At 51.6% G+C, this 24,237-nt stretch overlaps 1 protein-coding gene across 1 annotated transcript in view; it reads right to left on the bottom strand.

The window, feature by feature from the left end:
- Positions 1 to 1,682: 1,682 nt before the first annotated feature.
- Positions 1,683 to 24,237, bottom strand: part of frem1a (Fras1 related extracellular matrix 1a) — a 43,508-nt gene continuing 20,953 nt past the window's right edge. Inside the window, exons 10-37 of the mRNA XM_080493989.1 lie at positions 23,439 to 23,581; positions 22,466 to 22,662; positions 22,306 to 22,396; positions 22,056 to 22,223; positions 21,778 to 21,986; positions 20,064 to 20,157; positions 19,740 to 19,992; positions 18,867 to 19,037; positions 18,544 to 18,729; positions 17,712 to 17,908; positions 15,849 to 16,059; positions 14,882 to 15,026; positions 14,673 to 14,814; positions 12,321 to 12,516; positions 11,949 to 12,213; positions 11,410 to 11,827; positions 8,869 to 9,064; positions 8,649 to 8,793; positions 8,451 to 8,580; positions 8,285 to 8,357; positions 8,057 to 8,200; positions 7,027 to 7,430; positions 6,837 to 6,884; positions 6,592 to 6,765; positions 6,197 to 6,328; positions 3,616 to 3,731; positions 3,439 to 3,524; positions 1,683 to 2,744 (exon numbers count right to left, since the gene is read on the bottom strand). Coding sequence (XP_080350115.1) covers positions 2,542 to 2,744; positions 3,439 to 3,524; positions 3,616 to 3,731; positions 6,197 to 6,328; positions 6,592 to 6,765; positions 6,837 to 6,884; positions 7,027 to 7,430; positions 8,057 to 8,200; positions 8,285 to 8,357; positions 8,451 to 8,580; positions 8,649 to 8,793; positions 8,869 to 9,064; positions 11,410 to 11,827; positions 11,949 to 12,213; positions 12,321 to 12,516; positions 14,673 to 14,814; positions 14,882 to 15,026; positions 15,849 to 16,059; positions 17,712 to 17,908; positions 18,544 to 18,729; positions 18,867 to 19,037; positions 19,740 to 19,992; positions 20,064 to 20,157; positions 21,778 to 21,986; positions 22,056 to 22,223; positions 22,306 to 22,396; positions 22,466 to 22,662; positions 23,439 to 23,581 — 4,937 coding nt within the window. The 3' untranslated portion in view covers positions 1,683 to 2,541. The remainder of the gene's footprint in view (positions 2,745 to 3,438; positions 3,525 to 3,615; positions 3,732 to 6,196; positions 6,329 to 6,591; positions 6,766 to 6,836; positions 6,885 to 7,026; positions 7,431 to 8,056; positions 8,201 to 8,284; positions 8,358 to 8,450; positions 8,581 to 8,648; positions 8,794 to 8,868; positions 9,065 to 11,409; positions 11,828 to 11,948; positions 12,214 to 12,320; positions 12,517 to 14,672; positions 14,815 to 14,881; positions 15,027 to 15,848; positions 16,060 to 17,711; positions 17,909 to 18,543; positions 18,730 to 18,866; positions 19,038 to 19,739; positions 19,993 to 20,063; positions 20,158 to 21,777; positions 21,987 to 22,055; positions 22,224 to 22,305; positions 22,397 to 22,465; positions 22,663 to 23,438; positions 23,582 to 24,237) is intronic.

The raw sequence follows: 24,237 nt of genomic DNA on the forward strand, positions 1-24,237 counted from the left end.
CCGCTCACCACAGGCTGAGCACCACTGACAGGACACTCTGGACTCTTTCAACACACCAGAACACCAACACACCAGAACACCGACACACCAGAACACCGACACACCAGAACACCAACACACCAACACACCAGAACACCAACACATCAGAACACCGACACACCAGAACACCAACACACCAGAACACCGACACACCAGAACACCGACACACCAGAACACCAACACACCAACACACCAGAACACCAACACATCAGAACACCGACACACCAGAACACCAACACATTAGAACACCGACACACCAGAACACCAACACACCAGAACACCAACACATTAGAACACCGACACACCAGAACACCAACACACCAGAACACCAACACATCAGAACACCGACACATTAGAACACCAACACATCAGAACACCGACACACCAGAACACCAACACATCAGAACACCGACACACCAGAACACCAACACATTAGAACACCAACACATTAGAACACCGACACACCAGAACACCAACACACCAGAACACCAACACATCAGAACACCGACACAGCAGAACACCAACACACCAGAACACCGACACACCAGAACACCAACACACCAGAACACCAACACATCAGAACACCGACACACCAGAACACCGACACATCAGAACACCGACACACCAGAACACCAACAAACCAGAACACCGACACATCAGAACACCAACACACCAGAACACCAACACATTAGAACACCAACACATTAGAACACCGACACACCAGAACACCAACACACCAGAACACCAACACATCAGAACACCGACACACCAGAACACCGACACATCAGAACACCGACACACCAGAACACCGACACACCAGAACACCAACACATCAGAACACCAACACACCAGAACACCGACACACCAGAACACCGACACATCAGAACACCAACACACCAGAACACCAACACACCAGAACACCAACACACTAGAACACCAACACATCAGAACACCAACACACCAGAACACCAACACACTAGAACACCAACACATCAGAACACCAACACACCAACACACCAGAACACCAACACACTAGAACACCAACACATCAGAACACCAACACATCAGAACACCAACACACCAACACACCAGAACACCAACACACCAGAACACCAACACACTAGAACACCAACACACCAACACACCAGAACACCAACACATCAGAACACCGACACACCAGAACACCAACACATCAGAACACCAACACACCATCAACAGGAAACCTTTACTGAGCATTCACAAACATAATTCTGTTGCTTCTATTGTCACATCTGATGTAAAGGTTCCCCCTCCCCCCAGTCTGTTAGGATCCGGCTCCTCGGCCCGCTGACCCTCCCCCATGCTTTGATCACACACTTGATTTTTCAAATAAGGTCAAAACACTTCAGTTTAACTTTTTATTAAGTAAAGAGCCAAATACAATGTGCAGCTCCGGGACCTGGACGTGTCTCATGCAGGAGTACGAGCGGAGCGCCTGGTTCTTCTGGGTTTGACAGTTTTCTTGTGGGTGGGGCCACGCCCCCCCACCACACCCCCCACCACACCCCCCACCATACATCCCCCCCCCACCCCCCACCACACCCCCCACCATACATCCCCCCCCCCCCCCCCCCCCCCCACACCCCTGGACAATAGCTTGGACTATTAACGTCATTGGTCAATTCCGTTGTTCTGTTGCCAACTGAAAACAGACATGATGAAAGCTGTGTGGGTGGAGGTGGTCCACTCTTTCTGCCATCATGTGTCAGGCTCGGAGCAGAACAGCCTTGTCCTGGGATGAATGGTCGGAATGAACAGTCGGAATGAACAGTCAGAACGAACAGTCAGAACAAACAGTCGGAACAAACAGTCGGAACAAACAGTCGGAATGAACAGTCGGAATGAACAGTTGGAATGAACAGTCAGAACGAACAGTCAGAACAAACAGTCGGAACAAACAGTCGGAACAAACAGTCGGAACAAACAGTCGGAACGAACAGTCGGAATGAGCGGTCGGAACGAACAGTCGGAATGAACAGTCGGAACGAACGGTTGGAATGAACAGTCGAGATGAACAGTCGGAATGAACAGTCAGAACGAACAGTCAGAATAAACAGTCGGAATGAACAGTCGGAACGAACAGTCGGCATGAACAGTCGGAACGAACAGTCAGAACGAACAGTCGGAACAAACAGTCGGAACGAACAGTCAGAACGAACAGTCAGAACGAACAGTCAGAATAAACAGTCGGAATGAACAGTCAGAACTAACAGTCGGCATGAACAGTTAGAATGAACAGTCGGAATGAACGGTCGGTATGAACTTCAGATTTTCAGTATCTAAGAGTATGCATAAACCATGATCATAGTATTGCTAATGTATAGTCCTTGTGGATTCTTCTTACTAAAGCTCAGAGTAATGTGTACTTGTAGGGACTTGGAGGACTAAAGGTGAAGGTGAGAGTCTGGGTGGAGTTTCCTCTTGTTCCCGTCCAGCTGTTCCTCCAGCAGCAGCTCCAGAGACTCAGGCTGTTCGTGAACAGATGAAGTGATGACCTCGACTACTCTTGCAGTCCTTGATTTGCCACTTTGCCCTCCTCCACACCAGCACACACTTGCTGCCCCCCCCCGGCCTGGGGGCGGTGGACGGGTTCCTCCAGTTGGTGTAGCTGACGGCGTGGCCCCCGGCCCACTCCCAGCGCCCGCGGCCCTCCCTGTCGTTCAGGCCTTCCACACAAAACACAAGGAATTACACTTTGTCGGGTTTTCAATCAGTTTGTAGTGAGTTTGTTGACGCGCCTCACAGCTGGATATACGGTTCAATTCCAGGCTCAGGGCCGACTGAGGCCTCGTTCTCGTTCACACCACAACGTTTCAGAAAAGTTTAACGTTTACAAGAAATATTCTGAAAACTAAACCCATTTCCATGGCAACGACAGAAACACTGAAAACGAGTTGGTCCACTAGTTGGACACACACACACACACACACACACACACACACACACACACACACACACACACACACACACACACACACACACACACACACACACACACACACACACACACACACACACACACACACACTGTTTTTACGTTGACTGTCAAAATAAAACTACCAAGTTGGATTGTTATTACGGTGACTGTCAAAATAAAACTACCAAGTTGGATTGTTATTACGGTGACTGTCAAAATAAAACTACCAAGTTGGATTGTTATTACGTGGACTGTCAAAATAAAACTACCAAGTTGGATTGTTGTTACGGTGACTGTCAAAGCTGGAAGCTCCGCCTCCAGCTCTCAGGCTCCTCCCTACTGAACCTGGAGCTCCTTCCTCATGGGAGGAGCCTGAGGGCTGAAGCTCCGCCTCCATTCTACTGGGAGAAAACCCTCCAGTAAGATGATTCCGATATACTGACCGATCCAGAAGGCTTTTCGTCCACTGAAGTCCCACAGCCAGTCCATGTCTGCTTCAGACAGAACGCTGGCCAGAGTTCCTTCATATCTGAACATCAGGAACAAGTTATCTGAAACGTTCATCGTTAACTGACGCCTCATCTGAGCAACTTTAATTCAGTCTCTGTGTTTTCACTCACCGTTCTTTGCAGGCGCGGTTGGCTGAGCTCCATGTGACCTTGTGCTCCGTACTGAGGATGAAACAATGGCCGCCATGAAAGGTCCAGCCCCGAGGACACGCCTGGGCTCTCACCATCTGAGGTCGCAGGGGAAACAAACGCTTTCAGGTCAGTTCAGGTTCTGGCTCAAGGTGTCCTGATGAGGTCTGGCTTGTCCTGGGAGCCGTTCAGTGAGCGAGACCCTGGTGCAGACCAGCCTCAGCTGCTCTGCTGGACATCCAATAATCTCATTCATTCACCACAATCCACCGAGGGGACACTACAATCCACCGAGGGGACACCACAATCCACCGACGGGACACCACACCACAATCCACCGAGGGGACACTACAATCCACCGAGGGGACACCACACTACAATCCACCGAGGGGACACCACACCACAATCCACCGAGGGGACACCACACCACAATCCACCGAGGGGACACCACAATCCACCGAGGGGACACCACACCACAATCCACCGAGGGGACACCACAATCCACCGAGGGGACACCAAACCACAATCCACCGAGGGGACACCACAATCCATCGAGGGGACACCACAATCCACCGAGGGGACACCACAATCCACCGAGGGGACACCACACCACAATCCACCGAGGGGACACCACAATCCATCGAGGGGACACCACAATCCACCGAGGGGACACCACAATCCACCGAGGGGACACCACAATCCACCGAGGGGACACTACAATCCACCGAGGGGACACCACAATCCACCGAGGGGACACCACAATCCACCGAGGGGACACCACAATCCACCGAGGGGACACCACAATCCACCGAGGGGACACTACAATCCACCGAGGGGACACCACAATCCACCGAGGGGACACCACAATCCACCGAGGGGACACCACAATCCACCGAGGGGACACTACAATCCACCGAGGGGACACCACAATCCACCGAGGGGACACTACAATCCACCGAGGGGACACCACAATCCACCGAGGGGACACCACACCACAATCCACCGAGGGGACACCACAATCCACCGAGGGGACACCACAATCCACCGAGGGGACACCACAATCCACCGAGGGGACACTACAATCCACCGAGGGGACACCACAATCCACCGAGGGGACACCACAATCCACCGAGGGGACACCATACCACAATCCACCGAGGGGACACCACAATCCACCGAGGGGACACTACAATCCACCGAGGGGACACTACAATCCACCGAGGGGACACTACAATCCACCGAGGGGACACTACAATCCACCGAGGGGACACCACAATCCACCGAGGGGACACCACCGAGCTCTGTTCTTCTGCTCACGTTGATTAACAAGTAAGATACTGCAGCTGGTTGGGTGATGGGGATCGTCCCTCGAACCCACAGAGCAGCACAGAGACTGATGGACAGAGACTGATGGACAGAAAGTGATGGACAGAGACTGATGGACGGAGACTGAGGGACAGAGACTGATGGACGGAGACTGATGGACAGAGACTGATGGACGGAGACTGATGGACAGAAAGTGATGGACAGAGACTGATGGACGGAGACTGATGGACAGAGACTGATGGACAGAAGGTTGACACAACCGTTCAGGTGAAAATCCATCATTTTGGTGTTTTTGCTGCAGAAGAATATTCACATTTACAGAACAACGTTCTGAAAACAAAGTCCGCTTACACAACGGCAAGAATGAAGTCAGCATGGCCACAGCATGACCACAGCATGACCACAGCATGACCACAGCATGGCCACAGCATGGCCACAGCATGACCACAGCATGGCCACAGCATGGCCACAGCATGACCACAGCATGGCCACAGCATGGCCACAACATGGCCACAGCATGGCCACAGCATGGCCACAACATGGCCACAGCATGGCCACAGCATGACCACAGCATGGCCACAGCATGGCCCCAACATGGCCACAGCATGGCCACAGCATGGCCACAACATGGCCACAGCATGGCCACAGCATGGCCCCAACATGGCCACAGCATGGCCACAACATGGCCACAGCATGGCCACAGCATGGCCACAGCATGGCCACAACATGGCCACAACATGGCCACAACATGGCCCCAACATGGCCACAACATGACCACAACATGGCCACAGCATGGCCACAGCATGGCCCCAACATGGCCACAGCATGGCCACAGCATGACCACAGCATGACCACAGCATGACCACAGCATGGCCACAGCATGGCCCCAACATGGCCACAGCATGACCACAACATGGCCACAGCATGGCCACAGCATGACCACAGCATGGCCACAACATGGCCACAGCATGACCACAGCATGGCCACAACATGGCCACAGCATGGCCACAGCATGACCACAGCATGACCACAGCATGACCACAGCATGGCCACAGCATGGCCCCAACATGGCCACAGCATGACCACAACATGGCCACAGCATGGCCACAGCATGGCCACAGCATGGCCACAGCATGGCCACAGCATGGCGCTGTTGGCTGTTTTCTCGGCCTGAACAAAAGGTTCTAAACATTACCGATGGGAGAACACGGTCTGGGTGCTCGTGCAGCTGATGTACCTCGTCTGTTGCCGTCCAGAGTTTCCAGGAGACGCCGTTGCAGTGAAAGAGTTGGTTGGTGTTTTGGCTGTAGTGCAGGAGTCCCCTCAGCTCCGGAACACAAGGTTTACTGACGGAGTCCAACCCTGGAAGCTACAAACCACAGAAACCTGGAGATTAACTCCTGCAGCTTCTAGACTAGTTCTCCACAGCACACTACACATTAGCGTTTCCAGGGGTCTTTCTAAAAGTTCCACCTCGGGAGCCGTTTTATAAACCTTGTCTTTTCAGTGTCTCTGTTGTCGTGTGAACAGAAACACTAGAAACAGTGAAAGGAAGTGAGACTTTGTTTGAGAATGTGTCTCATTCCTGATGTGAAGCTCCACCTGGTGGTGAAAACATGTAATTGCAGCCACCTGGTCCTGGTGTTGTCCGGCGGGTTGAGGCGTCAGCAGCGTCCTCTGACGGGCCGGCGGGTTCTTGAGCGCTGCTGACGGCTGCTGCCTGCTCAGGACGCGGATGTTTGCCTTCCTGTCCCCCCCGGCGGCGGACGTCTCGTCCTCCACCTTCATCTGCATGATGCCGTGATACTGAAGACAAAAAGACCAAAGGAGTGAAGTCTGGTTTTCACGTTGATAAATATCCTGGTTCTGCTACTCACCGTGTAAACGATGTCTGTCCCATTATGGTAAACTGCTGACGGTGCAATCTGGAGGACAAACTCAGAGTCATCGTCTGTACAAGACGTCTCAGCTGACGGAGTTAAAGCACCGCAAGCGCGAAAATTTCGTATTTGGACGTGAACTCGTTGACGTGTAAACGAGCCCCAAGTTCACACCTTCGGTACTTACAGATCTGGAACCGGGCCGAACTCGGAGGGACTTCTTGTGGAGAGTGACGCCGTCTCCCCTCCCGGGGACACCGTCTCCCATCCCGGGGACGCCGTCTCCCCTCCCATGGACGCCGTCTCCCCTCCCGGGGACACCGTCTCCCATCCCGGGGACGCCGTCTCCCCTCCCATGGACGCCGTCTCCCCTCCCGGGGACACCGTCTCCCATCCCGGGGACGCCGTCTCCCGTCCCGTGGACACCGTCTCCCCTCCCGGGGACGCCGTCTCCTCGGGTCCAGAGATCAGGGTCTGAGTCCTGCGGAGGTTTGTCCAGCTGGATGGATCCATGCTGGGGGTACACGTGTGAAGGAACCTCTTTCCCCCCTAGAACCGGACCACTGCCACCCAGGTTCAGCCTGCATCGCCCTGAGGGTGGACATTTTTTTAACAATTGACACAAGTTCCTCCAGCAGAGAGTCTCTAACCTGTCCTCCATAAAGGAGACATTCTGTCCAGAGGACCAACCAAACCAGAACCTCTCCTCTCATTCCAGCCTGCAGGTTCCTCAATCCTTCACAATAAAGTCCAGAAGTTTCCAGACAAACCATCAAACTGTTGATGGTTCCTGACTGACGCCATCTTGGGAAACCTGCCCCAAGGGATTGTGGGATATCCAAGATGGCGGCAGCTCCAGCCAGAACAGCTGAAGCTTTTTCCTCAGAGAATCCAGATGTGCAGAGATCCAGAGGACAAACGGGATCTTGTGACACGGAGCCTCGGGAACCTTCAGGAGGTTCTGTGACGCTGAGACGTCAACAAACCGGGGATGTCCCGCCAAAATAAAATGCTGGAAATACCAGTTAGTCTGAGTGTGAAGAGGAAGTTTTTATTAGAGACGAACATCAAGAACTAGAAGTGGATCCTCAGGTTCCCAGAGGGTTCTGGGAGGAGAACTTTAAATGTTGAAGACAGCAGCACACACACACACACACACACACACACACACACACACACACACACACACACACACACACACCTCCACGGAGGTTTACCAGAGTCTCTGATGGACACGAGCGCCCTGTTGACGTTCCCGATCACGGTTCCTTCAGGATCCACCAGCAGAACTTCAAACGTCTCCTCAGCCTCTTCCAGATGATCTGAGATCACCTCCACCTGCCAGCTCTGCTTCGACACGCCTGCGAGCAGCGAAATCTAGAACGCTTCAGCCCTCGTGATGTGAGTGACCTTGTCTGTACTTACACCACCCACTCAGGACGTACCAGGGTCAAACTGGATGAGGGAAGACGGCTTCATGAGGAAGTCCTTCCCAGCAGAGGCAGTCAGGTCCTTCACCTGGAGGAACAGGGTCCATCAGATCCCCCATGAGGACGTCACATTCAGGACAACAGACCGTGAAGCTGTAGGACAGCAGCACCACTACTACACCTGGACAGTGATGTAGGACGACTCCGCCAGGTTTCCTGTCCTGATGATGTCGAGCGACAGCGTTTCCTGCTCTTCACACGTGAAGAAGTGTGGCTGTGAAAGCTCCACCCTGCACCACCTGAAGTCAAGACTACAAGCACACCCACTCACTGTGTGAAGTCCAAGCGGACATTTTGAGAGAGTCCAGGAGTGTCTTACGTGTGGGACGGTCCCATGTTGCCCAGAGGATCCGACACCCTGAACTCCAGGCTGTCGGACAGCGACTCCTCCTTCAGGTTCACCATGTAGGCGATGGTTCTCTTCATCAGCTCCGTCTGGGAGAAGCGCCGAGAGACGAAACCTCCTGGGGACAGCGAGGACGAGTGTTGGTCATCCTGACATGGACCGCAGCTGACCTGGAACTAGAGATGGTACCGACCGGAGGTGGTGTTCTCCAGGTAGCCGAAGTAAGGAGGACGGACGATGCCGAATATCACGTCCTGCTGGCCTCCGTCCTCGGCCTTCAGCTCTCGAGAGGACAGGAAGATCCCATACCGGCCATCAGCAAAGAGCTCCACCCTCCACAGGGGGAGGAGCTTCACCACCTCAGGGGGCAGCGTGTCCACCGGACTGATCTGAAATCAACCAATCAACCAATCACTGTAACAGGACGGAGTCCCTCAGTGGGAATCACCTCCTCCACCTCCTCCTCCACCTCCTCCACCTCTTCAATCCTTTAACTTTTCTTTTGTTTTTCAAAAACATTAAAGTCAAAATTAGTTGAATTTCCACTTTGATAAGCTGCTGCTTGTTCTGATGGAGGTTTACTGATGGAGGTTTAGACTGATGGAGGTTTACTGATGGAGGTTTACTGATGGAGGTTTAGACTGATGGAGGTTTACTGATGGAGGTTTACTGATGGAGGTTTAGACTGATGGAGGTTTAGACTGATGGAGGTTTAGACTGATGGAAGTTTCCTGATGGAGGTTTAGACTGATGGAGGATTACTGATGGAGGTTTCCTGATGGAGGTTTAGACTGATGGAAGATTACTGATGGAGGTTTACTGATGGAGGTTTAGACTGATGGAGGTTTAGACTGATGGAAGTTTCCTGATGGAGGTTTAGACTGATGGAGGATTACTGATGGAGGTTTCCTGATGGAGGTTTAGACTGATGGAGGTTTAGACTGATGGAAGTTTCCTGATGGAGGTTTACTGATGGAGGTTTAGACTGATGGAGGTTTAGACTGAGGGAAGTTTTCTGATGGAGGTTTAGACTGATGGAGGAGTACTGATGGAGGTTTCTTGATGGAGGTTTAGACTGATGGAGGTTTACTGATGGAGGTTTCCTGATGGCGGTTTAAACTGATGGAGGTTTAGACTGATGGAAGTTTCCTGATGGAGGTTTAGACTGATGGAGGTTTACTGATGGAGGTTTCCTGATGGAGGTTTAGACTGATGGAGGTTTACTGATGGAGGTTTAGACTGATGGAGGTTTAGACTGATGGAAGTTTCCTGATGGAGGTTTAGACTGATGGAGGATTACTGATGGAGGTTTCCTGATGGAGGTTTAGACTGATGGAAGTTTCCTGATGGAGGTTTCCTGATGGAGGTTTAGACTGATGGAGGTTTACTGATGGAGGTTTAGACTGATGGAGGTTTAGACTGATGGAAGTTTCCTGATGGAGGTTTAGACTGATGGAGGATTACTGATGGAGGTTTCCTGATGGAGGTTTAGACTGATGGAAGTTTCCTGATGGAGGTTTACTGATGGAGGTTTAGACTGATGGAGGTTTAGACTGAGGGAAGTTTCCTGATGGAGGTTTAGACTGATGGAGGAGTACTGATGGAGGTTTCTTGATGGAGGTTTAGACTGATGGAGGTTTACTGATGGAGGTTTCCTGATGGCGGTTTAAACTGATGGAGGTTTAGACTGATGGAAGTTTCCTGATGGAGGTTTAGACTGATGGAGGTTTACTGATGGAGGTTTCCTGATGGAGGTTTAGACTGATGGAGGTTTAGACTGATGGAGGTTTAAACTGATGGAGGTTTAGACTGATGGAGGTTTGGACTGATGGAGGTTTCCTGATGGAGGTTTAAACTGATGGAGGTTTACTGATGGAGGTTTAGACTGATGGAGGTTTGGACTGATGGAGGTTTCCTGATGGAGGTTTAAACTGATGGAGGTTTACTGATGGAGGTGGATGTGTCACTATCACAGGTCACTTATGTCTGTTTGCTTGTTGTTCTCCGTCTCAGATTAAAGTTTATTAATGTTTTGTTTCAACATGTTTACCAGCTGGAGAACCAGAGGTTGTTTACCAGCTGGAGAACCAGAGGTTGTTTACCAGCTGGAGAACCAGAGGATGTTTACCAGCTGGAGAACCAGAGGATGTTTACCAGCTGGAGAACCAGAGGATGTTTACCAGCTGGAGAACCAGAGGTTGTTTACCAGCTGGAGAACCAGAGGTTGTTTACCAGCTGGAGAACCAGAGGATGTTTACAAGCTGGAGAACCAGAGGTTGTTTACCAGCTGGAGAACCAGAGGTTGTTTACCAGCTGGAGAACCAGAGGATGTTTACCAGCTGGAGAACCAGAGGATGTTTACCAGCTGGAGAACCAGAGGATGTTTACCAGCTGGAGAACCAGAGGATGTTTACCAGCTGGAGAACCAGAGGATGTTTACCAGCTGGAGAACCAGAGGATGTTTACCAGCTGGAGAACCAGAGGATGTTTACCAGCTGGAGAACCAGAGGATGTTTACCAGCTGGAGAACCAGAGGTTGTTTTCCAGCTGGAGAACCAGAGGATGTTTACCAGCTGGAGAACCAGACAGAGCACAGAGACGTAGAGGAACGTGTATGGAAACAGACGGTTCATCAACGCTCAGCCTCTGTTGTTACGTTCCTCTCAGCTAAAAGCAGCAGGCGCCGCGGCGCAGTGAGATCGATGGTGTAATATCGGTGAAGTTCTCCACCTACCTGGATCATAAAGGAAACTGGCTCTGGGTGGAGCCGCCCCTCCACCAGGAAGCCTCGGTTGGTGCTGTCGGCAGCCACGAAGCCAAACCGGTCTATTTGTGACGGCCCTCCGTCGTGTTTGTACATCAACTCCAGCTCCGTCACCTGGCTCTGGGTGAAGTTGGAGCCGGCGGCCAGAGTCTCGCCGGCTAAGAAGAGCGTCCCGTACTGCGGAAGCTGCAGGAGGACGAAGGTCAAGGCGCTGGGCGGCGTGTCGGGGTCCGACAGGGAGAGGCAGTCCGGGCCCAGAATCACGGCCGAGCCCTGGGGCACCGTCAGGCCGCGGTTGGAGGACAGAGACGGCAGCACGCGGTCCACCATCTCCACCACGATGCTGAAGCTCCCATTCCGGCTGCTTTTACCGTTACTGACAACAAACCTGGTGAAACAGGCAGGAGACCCGGCGTCAGACCTTCAGCCGGAAGGACGTAGTTTCCTGAGCACAGTGTACGAAGTATCAGCCAGTAAGCATGAAGTATCTGTTAGTATTTTAAACTCACTGGAAGGTTTCCTGCGCTGCACTAGCTTGGTTGTTGTGAACGTAAGCGATGACATTTGCGGCGACGTCCATCTGACTGAAGGAGGCGATGGCGATGCCGGGGTGCTTGATGTACTCGATGTAGCCGTGGAGCGGCGGGCTGGTGATGATGTAGAGCAGCTCCTCTGGCTTGTCACTGGCGTCCGTAGCCGAGAGGACGTCTGTGGTGAGAACCACCCGGTCGCCGCGGCTCACGTTCAGCGGCCTTGTGAAGACGGCGATGTTTCCTGAACACAGACCAGAAGGTTCCAGGACGTGACGGCGCCGGCGCTCCGGGATCAGCCGGAGCTTCGTGATGCTGGGAACAAACTACAAACAGTTTAAACTACTGAACCTTTCTCCAGATCTTTCACCACGATGTGGAAGTGCTGCGAGGGAGAGCGGTTTCTTCCATCCTGTAAGTGGAAAACAAAGAAATCCTCCTTCTTGCCAGCGTGGAGGTCTGTGTGGACGTAGCGCAGGAGGTTCATGTCCACCATGTCCTGGGTGCAGTTTGTCCCGTCTGTCAGTGTCTCCCAGTCCTGCGTCTCCTGCAATCAGACAAACAACCGGCGGCGGCGTTCAGAACAGCAAAGGAAAAGTCCAACGTTCCAGAGGATCCGAGACTTTGTGTTCTGATCCAGAATCAAAGGTTCTTTAGAACCTGAAGACGTCATAAAGACTTCGTCAGAGAAAAAACATCAACGTGAATATTGAAACTATAAAAACTAAAGATGATCAGTCAACGGAAATACTACTCTGCTATGACACTGCCCACATCCATCATTCATCATCCATCCATCATCCATCATCCATCCATCCATCCATCATCCATCCATCATTCATCATCCATCCATCATCCATCATCCATTCATCCTCCATCATCTATCATCCATCATCCATCCATCATTCATCATCCATCCATCATCCATCATCCATCATCCATCCATCATCCATCATCCATCATCCATCATCCATCCATCCATCATCCATCCATCATTCATCATCCATCCTCCATCATCCATCATCCATCCATCATCCATCCTCCATCATCCATCCATCCATCCATCATCCATCCATCCATCCATCCATTATCCATCCATTCATCCATCCTCCATCATCCATCCATCATCCTTCCATCCATCATCCATCATCCATCATCATCCATCAATCCATCCATCCTTCCTCTATCCATCCATCCATCCTCCATCATCCATCCATCCTCCTCCATCAGGTTTTCAGTATAGCGTAACGGTTCATTTTGAATTCAGATGTTTTGAGTCCAGTAATCTGGTTTTTCACGCCGACGTTTCCAGAATCGGGCGTGAATCACTGCTCACTGTCGTGTTGAGATGTTTGACTTGAGAAAACCAACGGAGACATTAAAAGACCAGCAGCCTTCAGTTTATCGTGACACTAGCAGCAGTGGGCCTCCGTCAGTCGGTGTGACAACACTAGCAGCAGTGGGCCTCCGTCAGTCGGTGTGACAACACTAGCAGCAGTGGGCCTCCGTCAGTCGGTGTGACAACACTAGCAGCAGTGGGCCTCCGTCAGTCGGTGTGACAACACTAGCAGCAGTGGGCCTCCGTCAGTCGGTGTGACAACACTAGCAGCAGTGGGCCTCCGTCAGTCGGTGTGACAACACTAGCAGCAGTGGGCCTCCGTCAGTCGGTGTGACAACACTAGCAGCAGTGGGCCTCCGTCAGTCGGTCTGGCCCATGGATGATGGCCCCAGTTGATATCTGGTGCCGTGGAGGGTCCAGGTCCGGAGCAGCGTCGCCTGTGGCAGGTGAGGCCGATCCGGGAGACACAGATGTCCACAGTGGAGACAGGTGTCAGGTGTGCACGCCCTCCCTCTAGCGCTCTGTTTCATCTCGTACGAGGCTATTCACCTCGGCAGTAGCCGAAGCGATTTAAGAAGAAGAAGAAGAAGAAGAAGAAGAAGAAGAAGAAGAAGAAGAAGAGGAAGAGGAAGAGGAAGAGGAAGAGGAAGAGGAAGAGGAAGAGGAAGAGGAAGAGGAAGAGGAAGAAGAAGAAGAAGAAGAAGAAGAGGAAGAGGAAGAGGAAGAGGAAGAGGAAGAGGAAGAGGAAGAGGAAGAGGAAGAAGAAGAAGAAGAAGAAGAAGAAGAAGAAATGACAGGATTTTTTTCAATTTCCAGACGTGAGACGAGCCGTCTGTCTTTATCCAATTGGAAAATGAAAATTGGGTCATTTTCTGTTTCCCTTTTTCCGACATCAAAATCAAGTGGACTGGCAGAAGGGTCCAAAGGAACGGCCGGTGCCGGTACCATGAGGCATCAACAGTGTCGTAGGACTTGCTGGACCATCTCAGGGAGTCCAGGTCCGGGTCTTTCCTCAGGGTTGACTCCTAAAGCCTCTCAGGTGACCGGGTGTGCCGCAAGGCAGCGGAGGTTTGATCCGTCCCTTATGGACGACCGTCCCAGGTTCAGGAGACCCATCCACCCAAAGGGTCTGGTTAAAAGGTGCCAGAGAACTTCTCCAGTCAGTACCAGCAGTTGCACCGGGCTCAGAGACGACCAGTGGGACTCGGTGGTCAGAGGCTTCCTGAGACGCCCTGAGGAGCTTTTTATATGAAGTGTGTGACGACATCAATCCAGAACGGCTCCATCGGGTCAACAGAGCAGGAAACCTGAACAGTACATCCTGCTGCCATGAACGTTGAGTTTGTTTCCTGAGCTGCACCGACCTTAAGCTGAAGGAGTCCTTGGGTTGAAACTCTCTCAAATATGTAGGTGACCTCTGAGGACGGGCTGTCCTCGTCCAGAGCAAACAGAGTAACGCTGGATATGACCCTGCTCGCTCCTGGCTCCACCACCAGCCCGTTGTTCCTGACAGAAGAGATCAGACGTCAGGACCGAGCAGTCATGTGAGGAGTGATGAGAACACGAGCCCCACCTGATGACACGAGGCTGCTGGTCGTTCTCTGGCAGGACCGTCACCACCACCTTCCTGTGGAGCTCGTGTCTGCCGTCAGTCAGCTGGACCAGGAAACTGTCCTCCATGTTCTCAGAGTCATCGTGCTCGTACATCAGCTCCATACCTGTTGAACAACAGCAGACATGAACTTCACCACCAGGGGAACACCACCTTCTGTTTGCAAGAAGAGAAACTGTCATGGCGGTGCAGGGGGACATCTGGACGGAGACCTCCTCTCTGTGGTGTCAGTCTCCAGGGTTACATGTTAAGACAGTGGCTGAGGTCTGTTAAGAACACTGGGACACATTGGGAGTGTCTCTGGAGCACCGAGGTCTGCTGGATCTTCTCCAGACACAGAGACAGGAGCGAATGGGACGGACTGGACAGGAAGGACAGGATCCTCTAGAACACCGTGGAGCTCTAACAGCTCCTTCAGAGTCCGACTGATGAACAACCACAGCGCCTCAGGACTTTAATTCAGCTGAATTACTGTCGGTATGGACTCCATCACCAACGAGGAGCGGCTGCAGCTCATCCAAACAGTCAGTCCCTGGTCTCTTCATTGATTTTAGCTTGTAAATACGAATGTTTCTTCCTCTTTCAACGGCAGGGGTGTCCAACCTCGGTCCTGGAGGGCCGGCGTCCTGCAGGTTTAGCTCCTCCCTGTTCCAACACACCTGATTGCATCACAACCTTGGTGATGACATCATCATTAGATCCAGGTATGCTGGAGCAGGGAGGAACTAGAACCTGCAGGACCGAGTTTGGACACCAGGGTATTACAGTATATTATCAATCTAACATCTATTCTTTAAAGTCTCATATGTGTGTGGAGCTGCGGTGGCGAGTGAATTACAATGAACACCAACCGTCTGGGAGCATCAATGGGAATGCAGTTTAAAGACTCGCAGTGAAGTGAAACGCAGCACTGCGATCTGAAACGTACCATTAGTAAGATCGGTCCAGGAGAAGGCCACCACAGGCGGATGAGTCCTGACTTCCTGTCTCTTGGTGAGGGGTGGTCCACCGCCGTGGGTCATGAGGCTCCCATGTTCAGGAGGTTTGACCACACTGAATCGGAGCACATCTCTGGGGACGTCCACATCCATCACATTCAACACCGAAGAGTCCAACAGTTTCATCTCTCCTTCACGAACCTCGTCACATGAGACAGACGGGAATCAATGAAACATCTGAAGGAAAAGTGAGTCTGAAATCTGACTGGGCCGTGTGAGTAGGAACGATAACGCTGGTGCCTCAGAGAATCCAAATCCTCAATATATTCATTTGTCATAGGAAACACCTCACACTGATAGTCAGACATTGAACCCGATGGTCCCAGACCCGGATTGTTCTTCTAGGAGCTCTTGGCTTCTCTAGTCATGAATTATGTCCTGGAGATTCACAGTTCTGCAGGAAGATCATTTATTCTCTGATTGGAAGGTTTCTGCTGACTGATCCTGACTGATCCTGACTGATCCCGACTGATTCTGACTGATTCTGACTGATCCTGACTGATCCTGACTGATTCTGACTGATTCTGACTGATCCCGACTGATCCCGACTGATCCTGACTGATCCTGCAGTCCATCTCCTAAACGATGGTTCTCATCTTCCCCTCCCAGAGAAATCATGAAAAACCTGGTTGGCAGGTTGAACTGCAACCAGGAAGGTTCCGGTCCAGCAGAGACCAGTAGAGACCAGAGCCACATGATTCACCAAGAGTCTCTGGATCAGAAGCTTTTTGGACGTTTGGTCTCTGGTCAGTAAGAATTATTAAAGCAGGACAACAACAACAACATCAATGCAGACAAATGTGATTCTGATGGGAAGAAAACTAATATGAGCTGCTCTCTGTGACGGCGGCAGCAGCACTGGTGGTCGTGGTGGTGGTGGTGGTGGTGTTGGTGGTGGTGGTGGTGGCGGTGGTATTAGTGGTATTGGTGGTAGTGTTGGTGGTGGTGGTGGTGGTGGTAATAGTGGTATTGGTGGTAGTGTTGGTGGTGGTGGTGGTATTAGTGGTATTGGTGGTAGTGTTGGTGATGGTGGTGGTGGTGGTGGTAATAGTGGTATTGGTGGTAGTGTTGGTGGTGGTGGTGGTGGTGGTATTAGTGGTATTGGTGGTAGTGTTGGTGATGGTGGTGGTGGTGGTAATAGTGGTATTGGTGGTAGTGTTGGTGGTGGTGGTGGTGGTGGTATTAGTGGTATTGGTGGTAGTGTTGTCGGCGGCGGCGGCGGTGGTGGTGGTAGTGTTGTTGTTGTTGTTATTGTTGTTGTTGTTGTTGTTGGTGGTGGTGCTGGTGGAGGTAGTGTTGCTGTTGTTATTGTTGTTGTTGTTGGTGGTTGTGGAGGTAGTGGTGGTAGTGTTGGTGGTGGTGGTGGAGGTAGCAGTGGTAGTGTTGTTGTTGTTGGTGGTGGAGGTAGTGTTGTTGTTGTCATCGATGTTGTCATCGTAGTCACTGTTGCTGTTGTTGGTATTCCTAGTAGTGTTGTTGTCATCATCATCATCGTTGTTGTTGGTATTGTTGTTGATGTTGTCGTCATTGTCGTCGTCCGTGTTGTTGGTGTTGTCATCATCGTTATTGTTGTTTATGTTGTTTATGTTGTTGTTGTTGGCAGCAGGTTATGGTGTGATGCATGTGTGTTGTGGGGGACAGAAACATGAAGAACAGAACTGTAAACGTTCCTGTTGTCATTTCATTCAGTCAACTTGTTGTTGTTGTTGTTGTTGTTGTTGTTGTTGTTGTTGTTGTTGTTGTTGTTGTTGTTGTTGTTGTTGTAATAAAAGACAAACGATATAAAAACCTACTGTGATGTTTTGAGCCACAAAGTGTGGGATCTCGTCGTTGGTGGGGTTAATGATGACGTAGAAGGGGACATGAGCGGAGCGGTGTTTGCCGTCGGTCACACAGAGCATGAGGTGGTCCGCGGTGGGCTCCACCCCCCGGTGTCTCGACTGGACGTAGTTCACGTGACCCGCAACTACATCTTTGTATGGAAACGAGTCTTTGGAAAAAGGAGATCAGGAAGTGACTCAGTTTGTTTCCTCGGTCTAACCAAATCACCCAACATGTCCCACTGCCTGTCCCACTGCATGTCCAACTGCCTGTCCCACTGCATGTCCCACTGCATGTCTCACTGCATGTCTCACTGCGTGTCCCACTGCACGTCCCACTGCTTGTCCCACTGCATGTCTCACTACATGTCCCACTGCATGTCTCACTGCTGGTCCCACTGCATGTCCCACTGCTTGTCTCACTGCATGTCTCACTGCATGTCCCACTGCCGGTCTCACTGCTTGTCCCACTGCATGTCTCACTGCTTGTCCCACTGCATGTCTCACTTCTTGTCCCACTGCATGTCCCACTGCATGTCTCACTGCTTATCCCACTGCATGTCCCACTGCCTGTCCCACTGCATGTCTCACTGCTTGTCTCACTGCATGTCCCACTGCCGGTCTCACTGCATGTCTCACTTCTTGTCCCACTGCATGTCTCACTGCTTATCCCACTGCATGTCCCACTGCCTGTCCCACTGCCTGTCCCACTGCATGTCCCACTGCATGCCCCACTGCATGCCCCACTGCATGTCTCACTGCATGTCCCACTGCATGTCCCACTGCATGTCCCACTGCCTGCTACCTATGCTGATGCCAGTGTTGCTTTTCTCAAATCCAGGAGTGGGGAGGATGTTCTCAATGTAACCGAACTGAGGCGGAGAAATGAGGGTGACCATCAGACTGTCCACCGCTGTGTCCACGTCAAAGGCTTTCAGATGAGACGCCGTGATCAGAGCCGTCCCACCTTCATCCACCACAAACAGGTCCCCTGCAAGAAGAGGACAAAACACGGTGATTACCCTTAATGGCAGGACAGGAGAGTGACGGGAGACACTTTGTTTACATTACAAACATGGACATGGACAGTCGGTCTTCATGTCCCTAGTGGTCTGTGAAGGGACAGACCTGTTGTGAGTGAAGGTGGATGACTGTCCACAGGAAGCACTGTGACCTGCAGGTCATATAGAGGCAGACTCTCCCGAGTCAGAGGCGAGTGTCCCGCCCCGGCAGGAAGTTCTCCATCAGAAACCACCAAGGTGATGGTGTCATGGCGAGGACTCAGCCCGATCTCCAGCCCTGCCACCAAAATCACAATTCACTGATTGTAACAATTACACACGGACAAGCAGCTGCTCACTACAGAGACACCAGCGCAGACACCAGGATAGATACCAGAGCAGACACCAGAGCAGGCACTAGAGCAGACACCAGAGCAGACACCAGAGCAGACACCAGAGCAGACACCAGGGCAGACACCAGAGCAGACACTAGAGCAGACACTAGAGCAGACACCAGCGCAGACACCAGCGCAGACACTAGAGCAGACACCAGAGCAGACACCAGAGCAGACACCAGGGCAGACACCAGAGCAGACACTAGAGCAGACACTAGAGCAGACACCAGCGCAGACACTAGAGCAGACACCAGAGCAGACACCAGAGCAGACACCAGGGCAGACACCAGAGCAGACACTAGAGCAGACACCAGCGCAGACACCAGGATAGATACCAGAGCAGACACCAGAGCAGGCACTAGAGCAGACACCAGAGCAGACACCAGAGCAGACACCAGGGCAGACACCAGAGCAGACACCAGGGCAGACACCAGAGCAGACACTAGAGCAGACACCAGAGCAGACACCAGAACAGACACCAGAGCAGGCACTAGAGCAGACACCAGCGCAGACACCAGAGCAGACACCAGAGCAGACACCAGAGCAGACACCAATGGAAACTGAAGGACAGCGTAGAAGGATTCCAGAGTGGCGGCCCCGCCCACCTGTGTGTTTGTAGGAGATGCTCTCTGCAGCGACGTCTCCCTGAGTGAAACGATCCACCGCCTCGCCGTTCCTCAGCACCACGCCGAGCGACGGCTGCCGGGCGATCAGGAACACCAGAGTGTCGTTGTCGCTGTCGGCATCAGTAGCATGGATGTACTCTGCTGTGATGGAGGTTTCCTGCCCCTCGGCACACGGCAGCACCGCCTTCAGACCGGCGGCCATCACTGGGACCTCGTCGTTTATCGGTAAGATCTGCAATCAGAGGCCGAGTCCAAGATGTAAGGTCTTCTCTCTTCTTCACGGGTTCTAGGATCAGCACTGACCTGGACTTGGACGAGAAACGTGACTGAGTTGGTTCCGTCTGTGGCGGTGAACTCCATGTCGTCCTCGGTGGTCTCTGAGTCGTCGTGACAGTACCTGCATCCACAAATCAACCAGCGCAGACTTCAGAAGATTCTCTTTGGAACAAAGAACCACGTCTGTGCCGTGACGCGGTTCTAAAGGAGAACTGAACATGAATCGTTCCTCTTGTGTGGCTGATGGTCTTTATATGACACCAGCCAGAGACCGACTGACGACACACAGAGCTGTTCACTGACTGAAGGTTCCTGTTCCACTCTCTTCCTTCTTTGATATGAGTTTATGTATTTTTCTCCTGAGTCCCTCCCCTCTTCCTCCCCTCCCCTCTTCCTCCCCTCCCCTCTTCCTCCCCTCTTCCTCCTCAGGGTAATAAAATAGCAGGAGTCCGAAGGCCGGCTGAAACCAGCCACGACCTCTTCCCGCTCCAAAGTCTGTCACCGCGATGGTCAGATTGTTCTTCTGCCAGAGGTTCTTGCAGAACAAAGAACTTATCTTGAGTGTCAGAATGATGAGGACACACAGAACAAGTATGAAACTGATGATGACGATGATGGTGAAGATATGTAAAAACGTCTTGTTTCCTAGGGAGATTAAAGACCTCTCCATCCTCCATAAGAACAAGACGAAGGTTCGGCAGTTCAGGTCCTGTCCAACAAAATGACGTCATTTCCTCCTTCCAGCTCCTTCTGGCCGAACAAATTAGTTTGGGCTGTACCAACCGTCCTGGCCGAACTATGTAGGAGCCGCTCTGCCGAAACTTCTGCTCTGCCGTGTGCTGCTCATGCGTGTTCTAGTTCGCTCATGACTATCAGTCATATTTTAATCATATTTAGCTTGTAACAGCGCTACTGTAGGAGCGCCGCAGCTCGTTAACATGTGGGAGTGCAGGCTGACGTGATGCACCTGAACGCATCACGAGCAGCTGTCAGCTCCAGGAGTTAAAACTGGACTAACATCGCGCTCTGACTAAAACTTTTTTATCACTGAAAAAGTTCAGAGGAATGTGTTTCTGAAAGCGCTGGAGGCCAGAAATAAACTGTGCTGTTGAAAAGTTTAAACGCCGCTTCACAGACTTGTGCCTGCTGTGAGGGGGCGTGGCCTGCTGCGAGGGGGCGTGGCCTGCGAGTTCGGCAGCTTCATATCGTAGTATGAACAGTCCTGCCGAAAAAGCTTTTTTTTTCTGCTGCTGGCTGACGTCACTGCCGAATGTTCTTCTTGTTCTTATGGGTTCAAAAGGGAGGATGCAGGGGCCTTTAAGCTTTTCTGTCACGAGGAGCACGTTGGTTCTTAATGGACCTTAACTTAGAGGAACGTTCTGATCGCTTGTAAAACAGTTTTAAAAAATAGAAGATGTCAGTCATATTAATTTCTAGTTGAATGGAGCTCGTTGGTTTTCAGAACATTTTATTCCTTCGCCCTGAAAATGATGGTTAAACTGTCAAACTTGAATTTCCTGGTGAATTAGAAGCGGACATTTAGACGAGAACATTTTCATGGTGGCCATTTGGTAAAATCCAAGATGGCGGCCATAAAGGTATCAGGGCCTGATTGCTTTCACAATAAAGTTTCCAAACAGGCGTAGTTTGCTGCTCTTCCTAAAGCGCCAGTGAAAAGACCTGGTGACCCGGACCTGCAGTGTGATCTGGATCTCTCCAGACACGATGCAGGATCTCCCACCTGAGCCGGGAGCGCTTCACGTCTTGCAGAGTGAAAGTCTGCCCTGGTTGAAGCGGGATGCTGTTGAGCTGCAGATCTCCGTGACGTGGTTCCCGCTGGAGCTCCACCCGCAGAGCTTCTTCCAGGGAGTCTACGTCGGACAGCATCAGGTTCTGGGAGCCGAGCCCACACACCCCCCCCTCGTCCAGGGTGAGGGGGCTGCTGACCACCTGAAACACAAGCGTCTCCTTCAACACCCACCTCCGCAGAGACCTGACGGAGGCAGCGCTCTCCTCTACCTGTGGAGGCTGGTCGTCCACCGGCGTCACGGTGATGTTGAAGCAGATCCCAGAAAGTCTTTTACCCAGACGGTTGACGACCGACAGGACAAACTGCACGTCTTTAGGATGAGGACCGATGTCCACTATCGGAGGCATGTAGGCCACTTTCATGAAGTTCACCGCTTGCTACAGTGAGATAACATCAAGAAGAACTCAGTGAAACTAGAGTGACCCAGAAGACCCCTCTACCTGAATGAACTGAATGTACCTGTGTGAAGACCCTCAGTGCGGGGGTGTTAGTGTCTTTGGTGAACTTGGGGACGCTGTCCACCAGGAACAGCCTCCCTGCGTCTGAAAGTCTGAAGAGTTCAACACCTTCAGGACGGGAGTCCTCCAGAGACCGACTGCCGGAGCGAGGACCAACTCACCTGTGAGGACTGACGTAGAACGGTGGAGTCGTGACGGTGAACGTCAGCTCGCGGTCTGACGACTCCTGGTCTGTGAAGTGAAGTTGTTTCCGCGTTATATAAACGACTTCGGTTTCTTTGAGGACGAGACAGCGACTGGACCCGGGAACCTCTTCGGGCGGCTGATCGGGAGCCGGCTCGATGTGAACCATCACCACCTGGAGGGTTTCAGCACAAACCACCACCAGTAAGAAGTGGTGTCACTGTGTTCTGGACTCGTGTCCATCACCACTGGTAAAGCCTCGCTGAGCAGCCAATCGGGGAGGAGCAGACCCGGGACGTCTCACTGAGTCTGGTGATGTTCAGCTCATCTTAAGTTAAAGTCCCTCATGTCTGATCTTGTCCTGCACGTCCCTCTCTGGGTTTGGACCCTGACGTCCTCCCTGACGTCCTCCCTGTTTCACCCGTTCTCCACTACCTCAGGGACTAATAGTCCGTCTGTCTTCATCTGGTCGCCTTGTTCTGTCGACATCGTCACCTTCCAGGTTTTCAAGGTTTTTCAAGTTTGAGATAATTATTGACGTTATATTTCTGATCCTCTTTGATATAAAACCTTTGACCTTTGATCAAAAGACCTTCGTGTTTTATATCTTTTTCTCTTTCAGGCAAAGTAAAAGACTGAAATAAGACGGGTTCTGCGTCATGCATCAGTTCTCCGTTCTGACAGTGACGGGAGGTTCTGATGAGCTGCTGCTGCTCGCCTCAGAAGAAGAGCTGGAATAACGGGGGTGGGACACAGACCGTCTGCAGTCGACTTCAATCCAGCATGAATGTAGTTTCTCACTCCTAAATAAAGACGTAAATCAGTTTGACATTCAGAAATGGAACCCAGCAGCAGGTGAAAGACGTCTGACTCCGTCAGGCCCTGACACACCCACAGCACAGAGCTCTCCAGTCCCCCTGAAGCTCCCAGGCGGGACTTCCTGCTGCTCACCTGAGGCTCGGACAGGTTGGGGGGGTCGTGGTAATCGGAGAGCACCACCTCGAAGAAATCAGCAAACACCTTGTGTCCCCGGTGTCGATAATAAATCACAGACTGGGTGAGGTCCTTCTGCAGAAAGTGTCTGACGGGATAATCTGGAGAGAAACAAGACTGGTGAAGCGGGTCCAAGTCCAAGTACAGAACCACAGAACTAAGTACTGATACGCCCTGTTGCTTCACAATCACAAGGATCAATGGATTTTCTTGGGTTTTAAGTGACAGACCAACACAACGTGAAGCGGAAAGACATTTATACTTAAAGTTTCATTGTTTTACAAATAAAAAACTGAAAACGTTGACATACTAACGTCTTCATCCACCAGTCAGTACTTTGTAGTCAGTACTTTGTAGTCAGTACTTTGTAGTCAGTACTTTGTTCATCCTCCTTTAGGTGCAATCGCAGCTTTTCGGGGTTGATAGTCTGTAACCTCAGGTTGATGATAGAGTCTGTAACCTCAGGTTGATGAGAGAGCCTGTAACCTCAGGTTGATGAGAGAGTCTGTAACCTCAGGTTGATGATAGAGTCTGTAACCTCAGGTTGATGAGAGAGCCTGTAACCTCAGGTTGATAGTCTGTAACCTCAGGTTGATGAGAGAGTCTGTAACCTCAGGTTGATGAGAGAGTCTGTAACCTCAGGTTGATGAGAGAGTCTGTAACCTCAGGTTGATAGTCTGTAACCTCAGGTTGATGAGAGAGTCTGTAACCTCAGGTTGATGAGAGAGCCTGTAACCTCAGGTTGATGATAGAGTCT

The sequence above is a fragment of the Lipophrys pholis genome, assembly GCF_963383615.2.
Source record: "Lipophrys pholis genome assembly, contig: SCAFFOLD_34, whole genome shotgun sequence".
NCBI classification, from domain to species: domain Eukaryota; kingdom Metazoa; phylum Chordata; class Actinopteri; order Blenniiformes; family Blenniidae; genus Lipophrys; species Lipophrys pholis.